General features: G+C 30.8%; 1 protein-coding gene across 1 annotated transcript in view; it reads left to right on the top strand.

The window, feature by feature from the left end:
- The window catches only part of LOC107455245 (disintegrin and metalloproteinase domain-containing protein 10), a 93,179-nt gene that overhangs the window by 57,454 nt on the left and 20,363 nt on the right, over window positions 1-15,362 (top strand). Inside the window, exons 7-10 of the mRNA XM_043049301.2 lie at window positions 1,876-2,053; window positions 3,560-3,719; window positions 5,849-5,944; window positions 13,651-13,732. Coding sequence (XP_042905235.1) covers window positions 1,876-2,053; window positions 3,560-3,719; window positions 5,849-5,944; window positions 13,651-13,732 — 516 coding nt within the window. The remainder of the gene's footprint in view (window positions 1-1,875; window positions 2,054-3,559; window positions 3,720-5,848; window positions 5,945-13,650; window positions 13,733-15,362) is intronic.

Raw genomic sequence — 15,362 nt, 5'->3', positions numbered from 1 at the left:
ATATAAGAACAAATTTGTTTTGATCGTGTAAACAAACATCCAAGAACTTGGTCCAACTTCTTGGACGATAGTAGAGCATGTTCTACTTTCCATCCAAGTTTTTTCTCCCTTAACCAATCAGCGTCTTAGGTTTTGTGACGTCAACAATCAGGCAGCAAATTATGTCATCTTCTTGTCTGTTTTCATATATTTTAGTCCAAATAAACTGATCTGTTGCGGTTTATTTGTGTTATTATGATTTTATTTGAATTTATTTAGTAATTTTAAACTTATGTAAGTATTATTTTATAATGTTGAATATGAACAATGCTCATGCGCAAGTGTTTCTTTCAACGAATCATCGACATTCAAGAACTTGGATAGTGTCAACGAATCATCCAATTTCTTGGACAGAGAAATCCGTCCAATTGCTCGGATTCAAGAAATTGGACCGTGTAAATAGGCCTTATGACTTTGCAGATTAATTTCGAATGTAGTACCTGCAGATTACTGTTGCATTTGATTAAACCTGAAAACTTCAGTGATTTCAACGAAGTGCTTAATATGTTTATAGTAATTAAGATGTAAAATTGAGTCTTAAGTTAGTTAGCCAATGAAAGTGTGCATCATAAGTGAGCTATTTATTCTGGAAACAGCTAAAAAAAAAGCTTGCTTGAGAAAATGGACACAACAAAAAAATGCACCTTTATATCATTTGGCTCAAATTTTAAAAATAAACGAGGAATTTTGTACTTACTTTTCCTTGCTTTTTTAAACATTTAGAATAATCATTATGTGGCAAAGTCTCGGGTTTTGGTGTCAAGGTGGCTGGGTACATACATCGCAGATTGTTTGGGATCTTTTATATCTTGGACACAGCTCAAAATTCGTGATTACATAAACGAACGTAGCATCTGTTTTTCGATAAATAAATGACAACATCATATTATAAATTTATTTGGACCCATTAGTTTATTCTTTAGAGAAAGAAACTTTTTCATGCAGAGAAGTTTGAAAAGCGAAATCAAATAATATGTCCATTTTCTTAAACAGCTATATCCAGGGCTCGTGAAATACGGTAATCCAGCCGCCATTGGCAACCAATAAATTTTGTATGGCGACTATATTTTTAGCTTTTTAGTTACGATCTGACATTTTTTTTTATTTGAATATTTATAAAAAATAGGTTTGAGAATTGAGTTTAAGCAGTACCATCCTCCCATTCTCGTCTGTATTTTCAACAATTATATATCTTATTAAACGATTATTTCTCGAGAAAATATTCGATTTTTCCTTATATTTATATCGTCGCTTATTCCTCAAATTTGAGTTCGCTTGAAAATTAAGTTGTGTAATAATAATATCCGATTAAATAAGAAAATAAAAGAAAACATTTAGAAATCCGAAACACCAACTGCCTTAAAAACAATGGATTCACAATGAAATCGTTGCAAAATCGAACGAACGTGGTAGAGAATCGAAGGGTGAATGCTCCTATGCGTGATTCGAGATCCATGAGTTTTAATAATTTCGTACGTAAAATATCCGGATTTTAAAAGTTACGCAGATATGCATGCGTAAAGCCGCTAAAAACGTGGAAGTACATAGCGAATTCTTGACGAAATCAAAGCAAAACGAACTCAAAACGCCTCATGAAGTTAAGTAATGTACTGGCAACCAAAAGTTTGCAAACTCTTGGAGAACTGGCTATGTTTATTTCCTTAAACGCACATTTTGAGTTGTTTTCATTTTGAGCTATGATCATTTTAATAAATATGCTTTTTGAGCTGAGTTCATAGTTTCATTCAGAGCATTTTTGTTAAAAAGGTAATGATTTTGAACTAGTAACATATATGTAACTGTTGCTAAAGTAAAAGTATGTTCTTATTCCTATAGCATGATCCAGAGGACGATTTACACTGCACTCCTGGTGGAGACCATGGTAACTACATAATGTTTGCTCGGGCGACATCTGGTGACAAGAAAAACAACAACAAATTTTCTCCCTGCAGTTTACGCAGCATTAATGCGGTATTGAACACGAAGGCTAGAAGTGTGAAAGGCTGTTTTACGGGTAATATTCTTTAATTTCAGAATGCTTTAGAATGGGATCAAATGTTATTTTCACAAAAAAATTATATGATATACATAAACAGACCTGAAAAGGACTGGCTTTTTTTTGAGAAATAGGAATAAAACTAACGGTGGCTGTAGAAGTTATTTGAAAAGAAAAAAAATCCAGTACAAGACGAATGTCTGAATGTTGATTCATATAATATATTCAATTACTTTTACTTCAATTTAGTGGGACTCCCAAACAGTAAGATTTAGTTGCTGTTGTCGTCGGCCATTAAGGCAGGGGAGGTGCGAATGTCTTTGTTTTTCCAGTGGCGCCATCTATGACCAAGAATTCGACTTCCGCCACTCCCATACGTCACATCAGTTTTATAGGGCGGACCCATTTTCACATTCATTCATTCAACCTTAGATCCTAATTTAGACTTGAGCCAGAGCTATCAATCCGAAATTCAGTACCCACAGAGATAAATAATTTGTTGTGAAGGCATGGAGTACTTTGTTACCCGACAAATTTAACATGTACAGGTCACCATTTACTTCGGCTGGATGGATTCGAACTCCAATTCACACGAACGTGAGTCCAGTGCCCTGCCAACCAATTTATCCGAGCCTAGTAAGCTTTGGTGATGGGTTACATTGGAACTTGATGCGTGTGGAATATTTGTGAAAGGAAAGCATGATTTTAGGAAATATGTAATGCATCACAGAAAGAAATTTATTCCTATCTTTGAAAAATTCGTTCTTTTGAGATGGGGTTTCTTTGCCATGGGGAGATTGTATTAATACAACGTCTTGCATATTTGTGCTCTCAAGGCACGCCCCTAGTAGCATGATATATAAATTTTCGGGAAATCGGTGAAGTCAATACGCTTTATACATAAATTTTACGTAATATTGACGGAATGATATTACTATTGAGATATTTGGTAAAAGAGCTTTGGTATATTTTACGTAATTTTAACGGAATGGGATTTTACTAACTACCTTTCGGTGAGATTGTTTTCGTATATTTCACGAAAGATTGACGAAAGTATTATATTTACTATTTAGATTTAGTATGAAAGATTCTGTGTATTTTACGCATTATTTACAAAGCAAATTTACCATTTAAATTTCGGTTCAAATTTATTTACGGAAATTTTCTGTTTTTTGGATAACCACATTTTTTTATAATTTGACGTTTCAACTTACGTGCATTTCGGCGTACTGTTGACGTAAATAATATTTAAAAATTACGTATTCATTCTTACCTAGTAAAAAGTGGTTGGTAAAATATTCTTAAAATAAACGAATTTGTTTGCTTAAAATGTTACATAAATTTTCCGTTTTAGGATAACAATTTTTAGCTATAATTCGGCGTTTCACTTCTACGTAAATTTTACGAATGCTTAGTATGATTTAAAGGTGAAATATACGTATTTTTGACGTAAAATTGATAATTCTCTGCTACCTGGGATCACTACTGGTGCAATGTGTTAAATGGTATCATTTGTTCTTGCAGAGCCACTAGATGCAGTGTGCGGGAATGAGGTAGTAGAAGGAGCTGAGGAATGTGACTGTGGCTGGGAAGAGGACTGTCACGAGCCTTGCTGTTTTCCGATGCGAGTGAATCCACCCCAAGACCAACCTCCATGTAGACTAAGACCCATTGCTTTCTGCAGGTACGTACTATAAAGTCTTTGCTAGTTAGCCATGTCTAAATTTTTGGTGGTTTTTCATTGATGAACCAACATAATCTTGATGGTACCCATCAATAACCACCATGAGCCATTATATTTTTTGATGGTAACCAACATAAATAATCATCACCCCAAAAAAGAAATTTGGATTGATCTATGGTGGTCTAACATAAGAATAGCAACTTGTCCCCATTGTTTCCATCATAGTTTCTTAGAAATTAAATGTTAGAATGATCATGAACCACCATTACCCCAATGTAGTGATTCGGGTGGATTTATGATGGGCCAACATAAAAAAGCTTAATTGTTTTGATGGTATATTCCTGCTGAACCAACAAGAACTGTTACTAAACCCTCATGGAAGTGCATTGTTGTACCATTAAGGACCATCAAGAATTTCAATCATAGTATCTTAGAAATCAAATGTTGGAATGATCATGAACCACCATCATTCCAATGTTGGAATTCGTACTCATTTATGATGGGCCCACATAAAAAACTTATTTGTTTTGATGGTATATTTCTGAGAACCAAACAAGAATTCCCATTAAACCATCATGGAAATGTATAGTTAGAACTATGATGGATCATCACGGATCATCATGGATTGTTAGTCCAGGAGAATCAAATTTCTCTTAACGGTTAACCATCATAACATTAAAGTAGAATTTTCCATCTTGGAATGATATATAAATGATTCGTAGACATATCAAAAACCATGAACGAATAATGGAAATTGCTGCATGATGGTGACCGTCATGAATCGCAATGAAACAAACGCAAATCATCAAATTTTTTTATGTGACCATCAAGAATTTTGACTTAAGTAAGGTTAAACGATATATTTTTATCTTTCAATTTAGTAAAATCGAAATGTAGTTCTTATTACTGCACTGTATTGTCAAAGAATGCCTGGCTCTTCAATTTGAGTTTTTAGGCATACTATTGGTACTTTCAGGGCCTGATCTAGAAATTAGGAGGTCCTATGCACAAAACTGTCAGGGGTCTCTGTCCGCTACTTTAAACGAAATTTACCTATAATTTACCTGTTATTTAATTACAAAGTGTTTTTAAATTATTTATAATGTAAGTAAATACGATATATTAGTAAACATGAATTTATTATTTGTTTCAAAAACTCATAATTTTAATTGACTATTAAGGAAAATCACAAAAGGAGATTATTTGTAACATTTAGGAAACCCCTTAGGAATGAGGAGACCGTAAGCCTGGGCCTATCTGGAATTATGATAAATCAGGCACTGGGTACTTAAAGTGTACATTTGAATGCCTCATTACTCTAAAAAGCAGTATCGAGGCGTATTCATCATTTTGTGTATATTCAGGAGAAATCAATTGCAGTTTAAAACTGAGACATTCTTGGAAGCTTTTTAAGTTGTATAGGTAAGAACATTTTCTCAAACAAAGATAATTACTATGACTGTTGAAAACAAGGTTACTTTTTCGAAAACTATGCAAGGTGTTCTGCAGTTACCGTCTTCAATCTATATTTCTAAAATCTCTGTAAAAAATTAAGTTGAAATTATATACACGTGAAGGGTTGTAAAATAATGTTTAACCGTTATCAGCAATTATTCAATCAATATTGAAGAAGTCGAGATTAAAGATATCAATACTATTTTGAATTTCAAACAAAATTAGAAGTTGTTTCTGATGATCACCTTTCATCCTCTCACTATTTTCTCAGACAAACAAACATATTTTGATATTTTTAACCTTGCATTCTACAATAATATGTAACAGTTTTTTCCCATCGGTTAAATAATTATTTGCGATCCACAATGTGTACATTACTCGACTTTATTTTTGACACTGATGTGAAAAATATACATTAAGTACTAACATTCTGGAACATCCTGTGTATTCTTAAATTGGTATTACAATTTGCTTTTTACTGTTACAACTGTTTTGAAAAGAAGCGTATTCCTTTTTAATCTTAACATAAATAAGTGCTTTTGGAGGAGCTTTGAATTTTCCAGTTTCGAAAAAAATTCTCAAAATGTCAACCTAGAAATTGTAATTATTGCTTTAAGCTACAGCAATAACATGAAAGCGGTGAGTAAAAAAGTATTTTCTTTAAAATTTTGCAGCCCGAGTCAAGGACCTTGTTGCTCTCAGGACTGTCGGCTAAAATATGGTGAACTCTGCAGAGAAGACAACGGATGCAGAACAGCAAGCTACTGCGAATATCCTTTATTATGTTTCGATATATGGATAGCTAAATTACAATATAATATATATTACAATAGAGCACAAATTACAATACAATACAAATTACAATAAAATACAAATTAAATACAAATTACAATATAGCATATAATTACAATAGAAATTACAATATAGTATAGTATCATTATAGTATAGTACAAAACGATACCAGTTGAAGTTAATACTGTACAAAGTCCCCTAAAGAGTATCAGAAATGTTCTTGTATTTCTAAAAACTTAATCCCGAAAATATAGCTAACTGAAACATTCTTCATAAATTTCTAAAAAACTATTAATAAAATTTCAATATAGTATTAGGCTTTTATTAATAGTTTTTTGGAAATTTATCAAAAATGTTTTAGTTTGCTATATTTCAAGGATTCAGTTTTTTGTATATACAAGGTCATTTCAGATACTTTTTCGGTAATTATGTATTGTTATTCTTAGTTTCTTCAACTGCTATCGTATTGATGTACGTAATCGTTCGTAAATGTGAAAATTCAGTATGATTTACACAGAAAGAGAATTTCAAACTAATAAATATCTTTATTTATTTGTAAATATAAGTGATTTCCTACATACGAAAACAACTTAGAAATATCATGTCTTCATACAATCAGTTTTCAAATCTGATATACAAATGTACAAAATGAAGCAGTTTTGAATACGGAGACTTAAAAAAATCAATTTTTTTTTTATTCAGTAGCGCTTTTTTTCCATTTGTTTTTGTAATATCTTGTTATCTTGTAATATCTTGTTCAGATCATTTATCTATTTCTTGTTTTAAACTCAATTTTACCTCTTTAATAACTAATATAATAATATACATATTTTCTGGCGATTTGTTCTTTTCCCCCCTTGAATTTTCCCTAAAAAAATGAAAGAGGGAAAACATGTAAATGTCTGTCTAGTCTTAGGAAAAATTTATTTACACAAAGAAACAATTTGTAATGGAACTAGATCATTTGTAATTGAACTAGATCATTTATCTATTTCTTATTTTAAACTCAATTTTACCTCTTTAATAACGAATATAATATTATATATATTTTCTGGCGATTTGTCCTTTTCCCCCCTCGAATTTTCCCTAAAAAATGAAAGAGAGAAAACATGTAAATGTCTGTCTAGTCTTAGAAAAAGTTTATTTATACAAAGAAACATTGAGTCAGTCGAAATGCAGCTGATATCTTATCTCAAAATACAGGATGGGGATAAAAATTTATTGCAAGTGAGCATTTCTGAAATCAGTATTCGTCAGCTGAGATTCGCTGATCTCTTAAAAATGAACTCTCTCTTTACTGCCATTTCCTGAGTTATTTCCTCTGTGTGATTGTTTTATTACTCTCATTTTAAACTGATTGTGACGGGTCAAATTAAATTGAAAAGTTTATTTCAGTGGTTTTGTACCACAATTGAAAAAGAAATGAAAATCTTGCATTTAAGAAAAGTAGAGCACGTGTCTTTTTCACACTTTCGCTGTATCTTGTTCAAATTATCAATTGTTAATAAAATACTTTTTATTCATACACTAAAGTTCAAATACAGTTCTTTAAAACTTGCAGTGGATGAAACTTGATGTTAATAAAGTTTTTTTCAAATATTAATTCATTAATTAAATTTAATATTTTGATTTTAGTTTTATATGGGAGAAGAAAGTATTAATTATTTAATAAAAAGTAATTAAAATAAAATTTTTCATTGTTGACCTAAGAAGGAATTGACTTTATTATTTTTTTTTATATATTACTTGTTTAAAATGAAAAATAAAAAATTTCATCAAGCTTATAACAACCGCTTGCCTAAAAAACTTACCAGTTTCTTCCTTTTTTTTTTCTTCGAAAACTTAAAATCTAGTAGCCTATTAATTTCATTTTTAAATTTCTGATCCTACTAATTGAATGGGAAAAAAAGAAGGAAAAAAAGAAACAGTATGTCTCCGTTTCGTTATCAGCAATATTAAGCTTCTAGTTCTAATGTATAATCATGGAACTATGATTTCTTTTTCAAACTTAGGTGGTGCCGCAGTGAACTGATCGTTAAGACACGGTTCCCAGCAGATCACCGAAGTCAAGCATCACTGGCTGCGGTCAGTGTGCGGGTGGGTGACCACTTGGATCAGTCTGCGTAAGGACCGAGGTTGTGCGTTATTGGTCCTCGTTAAACTGCGCTACTGTAAAGTGCTCGACTTCGCGCGCAGGTCGTCGGGCTACCGAAGCGGGGGTGCCATCCCCTCCGCATAGGATCAAAATTGTGATGGCATGTCTTCGGATCATCCTCCGGGATGTTTCCCAGACCGTCGTCAATAGCCCATTGTGCAGCTCTAGTGTGACGTAAATTAACAACATCAACAATCAAACTTAGGTGGTAGCTAATACAACACTTTCCCAGGTTAATTTAAATAACATATTAATGAACTACTGCTCTTTTTATAATTGCACTTTTTACTTCATCACAATAAAATATTCCGATGTTAATTGGTTATCTTACCATAGATAAAAATCTAAGGATGATGTCACAGTTTTCCATTGTTGTCATTGCTTATAGAGCCCCTGAATTAGACATATTGTAGACATTATAGTATAGGAGCCTTAATTGCTAAGGCTCCTATACTATGATTCAGGGGCTCTAGTCATTGCGTTTTTATTGGCTGGAAAATCACGTAGTAGGATCCAGTTTTTCCTCTTTCATTTCCATATTTCTTTCGTTGTCATCAGCATAAAATTAATAAAAATCATAAAGGTAGTGTTTTTCTATAAATTGTTTTGTATCACTAATTTAAAGTTATTTTCCTGTACTGCTTTTATTACCCTTTTAATTCAAGAGCTTAAAACTAAGAGAATTGTTGTTGTTTTTTCTCATTATTATACTGTAATTTTGCACTGCATTTTATGATATAGTTATTTAGAAAGGTGTTATGATATTATTAACCGTTTTACAATTGCAAATAACAATAATATACTATTATAATTTAAAGTTAAAGGGATCTGTTAAATGATTTAGAACTTAACAACCAGCTTCATGCACAATGATGCAAATATAGCATTTAATATATCCGCCTGTTTGGAAAGAGAAAATATTGGGTAGACTATACTTGAGGATGCCCCCGCCAAGTTGTGATCGCGATTGATCGCCAAGCTGGGCGATGTTGAAAACCAATTGTGATTCTGATTGGTTTAGATTTTAATCGTGATTCTACTTTGGATACCGGCTGGTAAGGTTATTTTTGCTTCTGGTACTAAAAATGAATACTGTCAATAAGATAAATCTTAAGCTTCTGTACGATTTTAATAACAGTGATTGACTGGTGTATGAATGAAGGTTTAATTAGTAATAGATATAAATGTCCTGCTTGTGGGTTACCGGGCAAACAAGTATGGCGCCAAACATAAGTCGCCTATTTCATCAAGGGGCACCCTCAAGTATATTTTTCCCAAAATATTAAATTACGGTTGTAGACTCATCAAATTTATTTGAGCAATTTAATGTTGTAACAATATAAATGGTATTTTAAAAAATTAATTACTTAGAAAAATTACTTCTGTTCACCCATAGATCTAAATACTTGTAATACTAATAGATAATAATATTTGGACGTAGAAAGTAGAGGCACAAGCGTAAGCAAACAGAATTCTTGATAGTACATATATAGATAGTACTAAGACGAATAATTTTAATTTTAGTAGAACTGTTTTCTGACAAGAAGCAACAATTATGGCAAAGCAATCCTTTGGGTTAGTGAGCAGCAGCGATCAGAGGGCTTAGCCACTTAGTGTAATAAATTAAAACACATGTTCTCTGGTAAAATCTTGTTACTTAAATTACTATATCTCCATTCCATTAAAAAAATAAGTTGATTTCGTTAAATAATTGAATTAGATTTCATAATTTAGATTAAATCATTACGAAATCTCTATCTAATGTAAAACGTTAAAAAAAAATTCTTCAATAATTTATATTCCCTAATCACTGAAACATTTGTCGTCAATTTTGTTAACCATTTTCAACTTAGTTGCATTAACTTCTGCACTTAAAATACTTTCTGTTATTAACTTGAAATTTTTACATAAATTTGCGCAAACGCTTAGTGTTTTAATAGGTCTAATTTTAGAACTTGATTTCAAATTAATATGTAGTAGCCAGTAATCAGAGGTTTTATAGTCACTTTTTCAAGAACAGATTAATAGTTAAATAAAATCATTAGTTAAAAAACACTATATTAGGAGCTACAAAAAGGAAAACCTGTTCAATAAACAAATTTAAAAGAAAGTTATTATTTCATCATACTACCTAATAAAATCATCACGATGATTGATAAAATACGAAATAAATTCCTCAATGACATAGTAAATTCTTCAATAAAATCTTCCAAGCAAAATTTATTATTGATCCTTTGCTACATTTCGTCGCAATAGGTATCATGTCTACTTATTTTTTCATTTGATTACAAATTTATCGATAAGTTCAAGGAAAACTAATTTTCAAGTTAGAATGCTATTGCATTGCGAAGTATTAGTGCAGCATTTTCAGTCCCTATAGTTTCACGAAAAGATTTTACAATTCAAAAAATTTTAATTTATGCTGAAAGGCCTTCTACAAGCTTTCAGAAAGTTGTATTATTTTTTTTGTAAGCAATTAATGCTCATAAGCTACAAGTATATAGAACTTTTTAAATTTTTTTTTATTTTTCTTCCTTTTCTCATTAATCTTCATTAATTTCTATGTTTTCTCTATATTTTTTAATTTATACATATATGAAAAGTAAGCTATTTAAATACAATCGTTTTCATGGAAGCACTGCGAAATAAATTCTTATTTGCTGGGAAAGATTTATTTCATTTGATAAAAATAACCCATTTTCACTTTTTTTGTTATTCCGCAAAGAACAATGCGTAGAACTGTTTATGCAATGTCTATGCTGAGTAAATTTCGCACGATGACAAATAGAATAGTTTTTGAGAAAATTGTCAACACTTTTGAATTAGAAAAACTTTCTGTGAAACTATGAAAATTACATTACAATGATGTAATTTAGCTACACACCTATTTTTCATGGATCGTTGCGAAAGCGCCTTTTTAAATCAAATTTTTATGTTTCGTTTCTTCACTGTTTTTTTGTTTCGAACAAAGCTTTAAATAACGTTCATCTTGATCCTTTTTTTAATAAAAAATCAGTTATAGTTTGCTTAGGAGTTTTTTTCATTTCATTTTTTTCATTTCATTATATAAATGAAAAGTTTTTTAAAATCGTTTTCTGTTCTGCTCTTCTTGTGAATTAAAATAAAAGAAAAATTAAATATTAAACACAAAAGAACAAAAAATGATTCAATAAAATAGTTTGTACATAATGCAAAATTTCAAAGTTAATTTCAACAAATTCCTTTTTGCAAACTACAAAAACTTTTCTTTAAAAAAAAATCTTATTTTTACTATTTCATGAACTAAAATAAATGATTGTGAATTCATAATTTTAACTTTCATAAAGCATCAAAATAATGCAACATGCAACTCAATGCATACATGCAACTCAATGCATACATGCAACTCAAAATGAAAAATGAACATAATGTAAAAAATCAGCGAAGTAAAAAATATCTTATCCATGTTAAGCTCTATTCTAAAAATGTCACATTTAATTGATTGTGAAACCATTTTTAGTAGTTACTACAAATCTACGATTCAGGAAATGATTTAACTAAAAATGATGAGCGAATACTGTAATAGTTATAATCTTCTGACTTGTTCTTGTAGAAAATGTTGAAATCTTGATAAGAAAATATTAGACTACGCCCTATCAGCGACAGAATAAATTCGTCGAAATCGATGACGAAGTCAAACGATTACATCTCTCAAACCAACCGTTAGAGATTATGCATATCAAAATCTTATATCAGTTAAGCATTTGGGGATAATTAATTATCTAACTTAAAATCAATATTGAAAATAGAACTATGTAATTTAGTGTTATTATGTTTTAACTTTAAACTATGATATATTTAAACTGTTCTAGATAAGGTACATTAACGCAGTTTAATAAATCATTCGACTTTTTTAAGACGTCGCAGTCTCAGGAAATATATTTTTAATTTATAGGTATTTAAATAAGCAAAAATTTAAATATATGAATAAGTAATATAGGAATAAGTAATATAAAAATAAGTAATAAAATATATTTAAATAAATAAAAATATTTTCAATTTCAAATGCGCAAACTTATTTTAATAAAACGATATGGACCGGCAATTTAAATGTCGAAACTTTTTATTCCAGTGAAATAAGGAATATTGATTTGACCATAAGTAAAGAGCAGTTGTACTTGTTGTACTTTATTTGCGTCGCACTAGAGCTACTCATTGGGCTTTTGGCGACGGTCTGGGAAACATCCCAGAGGATGATCCGAAGACATACCATCACAATTTTGATCCTCTGCAGAGGGGATGACACCCCCGCTTCGGTAGCCCGACGTCATACGCGCGAAGTCGAGCTCTTTACAGTAGAACAGTTTAACGAGTAGCAATACCGCACACCCTCGGTCCCTTTGTAGACTGATCCAAGTGATCTCCCATCCGCACATAGTCCGCAACCAGTGATGCTTGACTTCGGTATTCTACTGGGAACCATGTCGTAACGATCAGTCCAATTGGGGACTTGCAGTGGTTAACTTATGAAGGTAAATTCAATAGTAAAGTCTCTTGATTTAATCTAAACACAAAAACTTTTTTTTTCTATAATGATCACATTATTATAGAGGCTGAGCACTTGTATCTTCTTCGGCGTAATGTGAAATCAATAAATGCACTTTAGTAAACGTTGAGACAATTGCTGTCAGCTCGTAAGATACCAGCTCCCCGCCATGTCAGTGTTTGAACCTCATCTGAAATTGTCGCGGTTGCCATTTTGTCAGCAGAGAGCATGGTTAGCGCTGACAGATTCTGTGAAGCACTGAAAAAAATTATGTAACTCAGATGGAACTTTTAAAACTGAAGTACTGTGCAGTTTGTCCAGTTGAAGCACTGTGAAGTCTGAGGCTTTCTGTTGCTACTGAATTTTGTTTTTTAAAAATCTAATTTAAATCCCCTATGTTTCTAGAAATACTTAAAAAAATATTTATTCAAATAACATGCAACGCTTAAACGTAAAAGTTGACAATTAGACAATTTACAACTGGGGAATAATAAGAAACTAATGGTTTCATACTTAAATGATACTGCTAGGAATTTGGGCCTCAATTACTACTACCTGTCGCTCAATTTGAAAGAGCATTTGGCGGAAATGGCATTTGGATTCGGGTAAAAGATAATGTTGGGACAGGGCAGGGAGTCGATATGATATGAGTTTACAAAAACTGTCAAAGAGTCAAGGAAATTACATCGACCGATTTCACGGTTATGTAAATAATAGACACACGTTATATTGTAGAAAATAAACTGAAATTTTATTTCTAAAAAATAGAAAACTTTAATTTTGCGATCATCTTCATGTAATAAGTAAGTACTAAATCGTAAAGCTTGTGGAAAAGAAAAGAAATAGGTAAAATCTATTTTAACAAACGTTTTAGCTTAAAATTTGTTACAAAACTATAGTTTAAGTGCTTTTTTCTGTGTTTGTTTTGATTAAATGTAACTTAAACTTATTTTGAAATTTATTTTAATTTTCCAATCTATATTTATCCTTAACCTGTGTTTTACTGGTCAAAGTCCCTTATGTCCTTCATCAACAAACAAGCCAAACCGAACAGTTTGTAGCGAAGAGTTCGTCTGTTTCAACGGGGTGAGACATTGATTTATTGTTAAGCTTATGATTAATATTAGCTGTTTATAGAAAAGCCTTATGTCTTGTTGATATTTCCTGCTTACTGACATACATAATATGTTCCTTATTGTCTGATATTCCTTGTATAGGGAAACTATAACTTCCGGAAATTCGCCACCTCAGACGATTCTGCCCGTATGTTTCAATAACTACTAATCTTGAATTGGAGAATAAAAAAAACTAGGTTGAGTTAATTACCGCTAATAATTCGAGCTAATTATTCATTTCTTCAACTAATCACATTAAAAAACTAAAATAAGCCAGAAAAAAAAAGAAAAACAGCAAGACCTGAACTAACTTTCTAACCACCGATCGGATTTTTATGCACTAGATTGCACTAGACTTCATGATTTTAGTCAAGCACTTAAGATATGCTAATTGAACAACCGAATGAACAACATTATGAACAACTAAACACTATAACTTAATTTAAGTGCAATTTTGTAACATTTTGTATATTTAATAGAGTCTGCTAGTGAATTATTCGGAACTATTTAAAGGGTAGTCTGTAATCGCCACCCTTAATGCAAATTTTTAGAATACTTGCCAAATATAGCCACTAAAAATACAATTTAGACATCGCAGATCAACATTTATGAAAGGAAAAAAACGTGTTAAAAATTTGGAATATCACTATTGAGGAAAATAAAATAAGAATACAAAAACTATTTTGCTTGCTGAATGAATTTTAAAGTTTTTATTTTTATTTTTTATTGTTTCTTTTAACCTTTTCTTCTTTTCCTCCAATAATCAAACAGGTTTTGATGTTTATAATCAAGTGATTTGTTAAGTTTTCATATAAGTTTCCTTTTTTACCTTGTTTATAAATTAGTTTGTGACTTATTGTTACGAATAATTTTTTTAATTTAATTCTTAACATGAATTTTAAAAATATATATTAAGTACGATGATTACAGAACACCGTGAATATTTTTCTTCATCTCGTGTAAAGTTATACTACCAAATAATTTAAAAATCAACGTAAGCGACAAAAAATTCGAAATTTAGAAATTTATATGTTTAGCCTTTTTTGTATTGAAAAAATATCTTTTCTCAAATCAAGATCAGTTTTATTTAATCAGTTTCTAGAAAAAACTTAAATTAATACTAAGTTTAAAATTTGAAAAATTTCGCTTAAAACTACGCAAGATATGAGTATTTAAAGTAATAATTTTGTACTGAGCATGTGCGAAAACTTTTTAAATTTTTTTTTAATAATTTTGTAGTGAATCGCATTTGACAACTAATGAAAAAAAGTCTTATTTGAATATCTTAGAAACGTAATAAGTTTCGAGAAATTTTCTATGCAGTTTTTGTACTTTTTAAAATAATGCTCAAAATGATCTGAGATTTTCCACTAATTTAACTTACAAGGGAAACTAGGGAAGTGTGACTCGACAATTTTGAAATAAACTAGTGGGATGTATATGCTGTATGAGGAATAATTTTAGAGGGCAACATTCGTTTCGGCCCATAGAAGGTCCTGTGAGAGATAAAAAATAATTCAATACATAGAAAAATCGGTATTTTATTACTTCAATGCAGACTATTAGTTATTGTAATTATCTCATACTCCAATTAATTTTGT

Source organism: Parasteatoda tepidariorum, chromosome 3 (assembly GCF_043381705.1).
Source record: "Parasteatoda tepidariorum isolate YZ-2023 chromosome 3, CAS_Ptep_4.0, whole genome shotgun sequence".
In the NCBI taxonomy this organism is placed as follows: Eukaryota; Metazoa; Arthropoda; class Arachnida; order Araneae; family Theridiidae; genus Parasteatoda; species Parasteatoda tepidariorum.
Note: the sequence above shows the minus strand (reverse complement) of the source record. Positions and strands in the feature narration are given on the sequence as shown.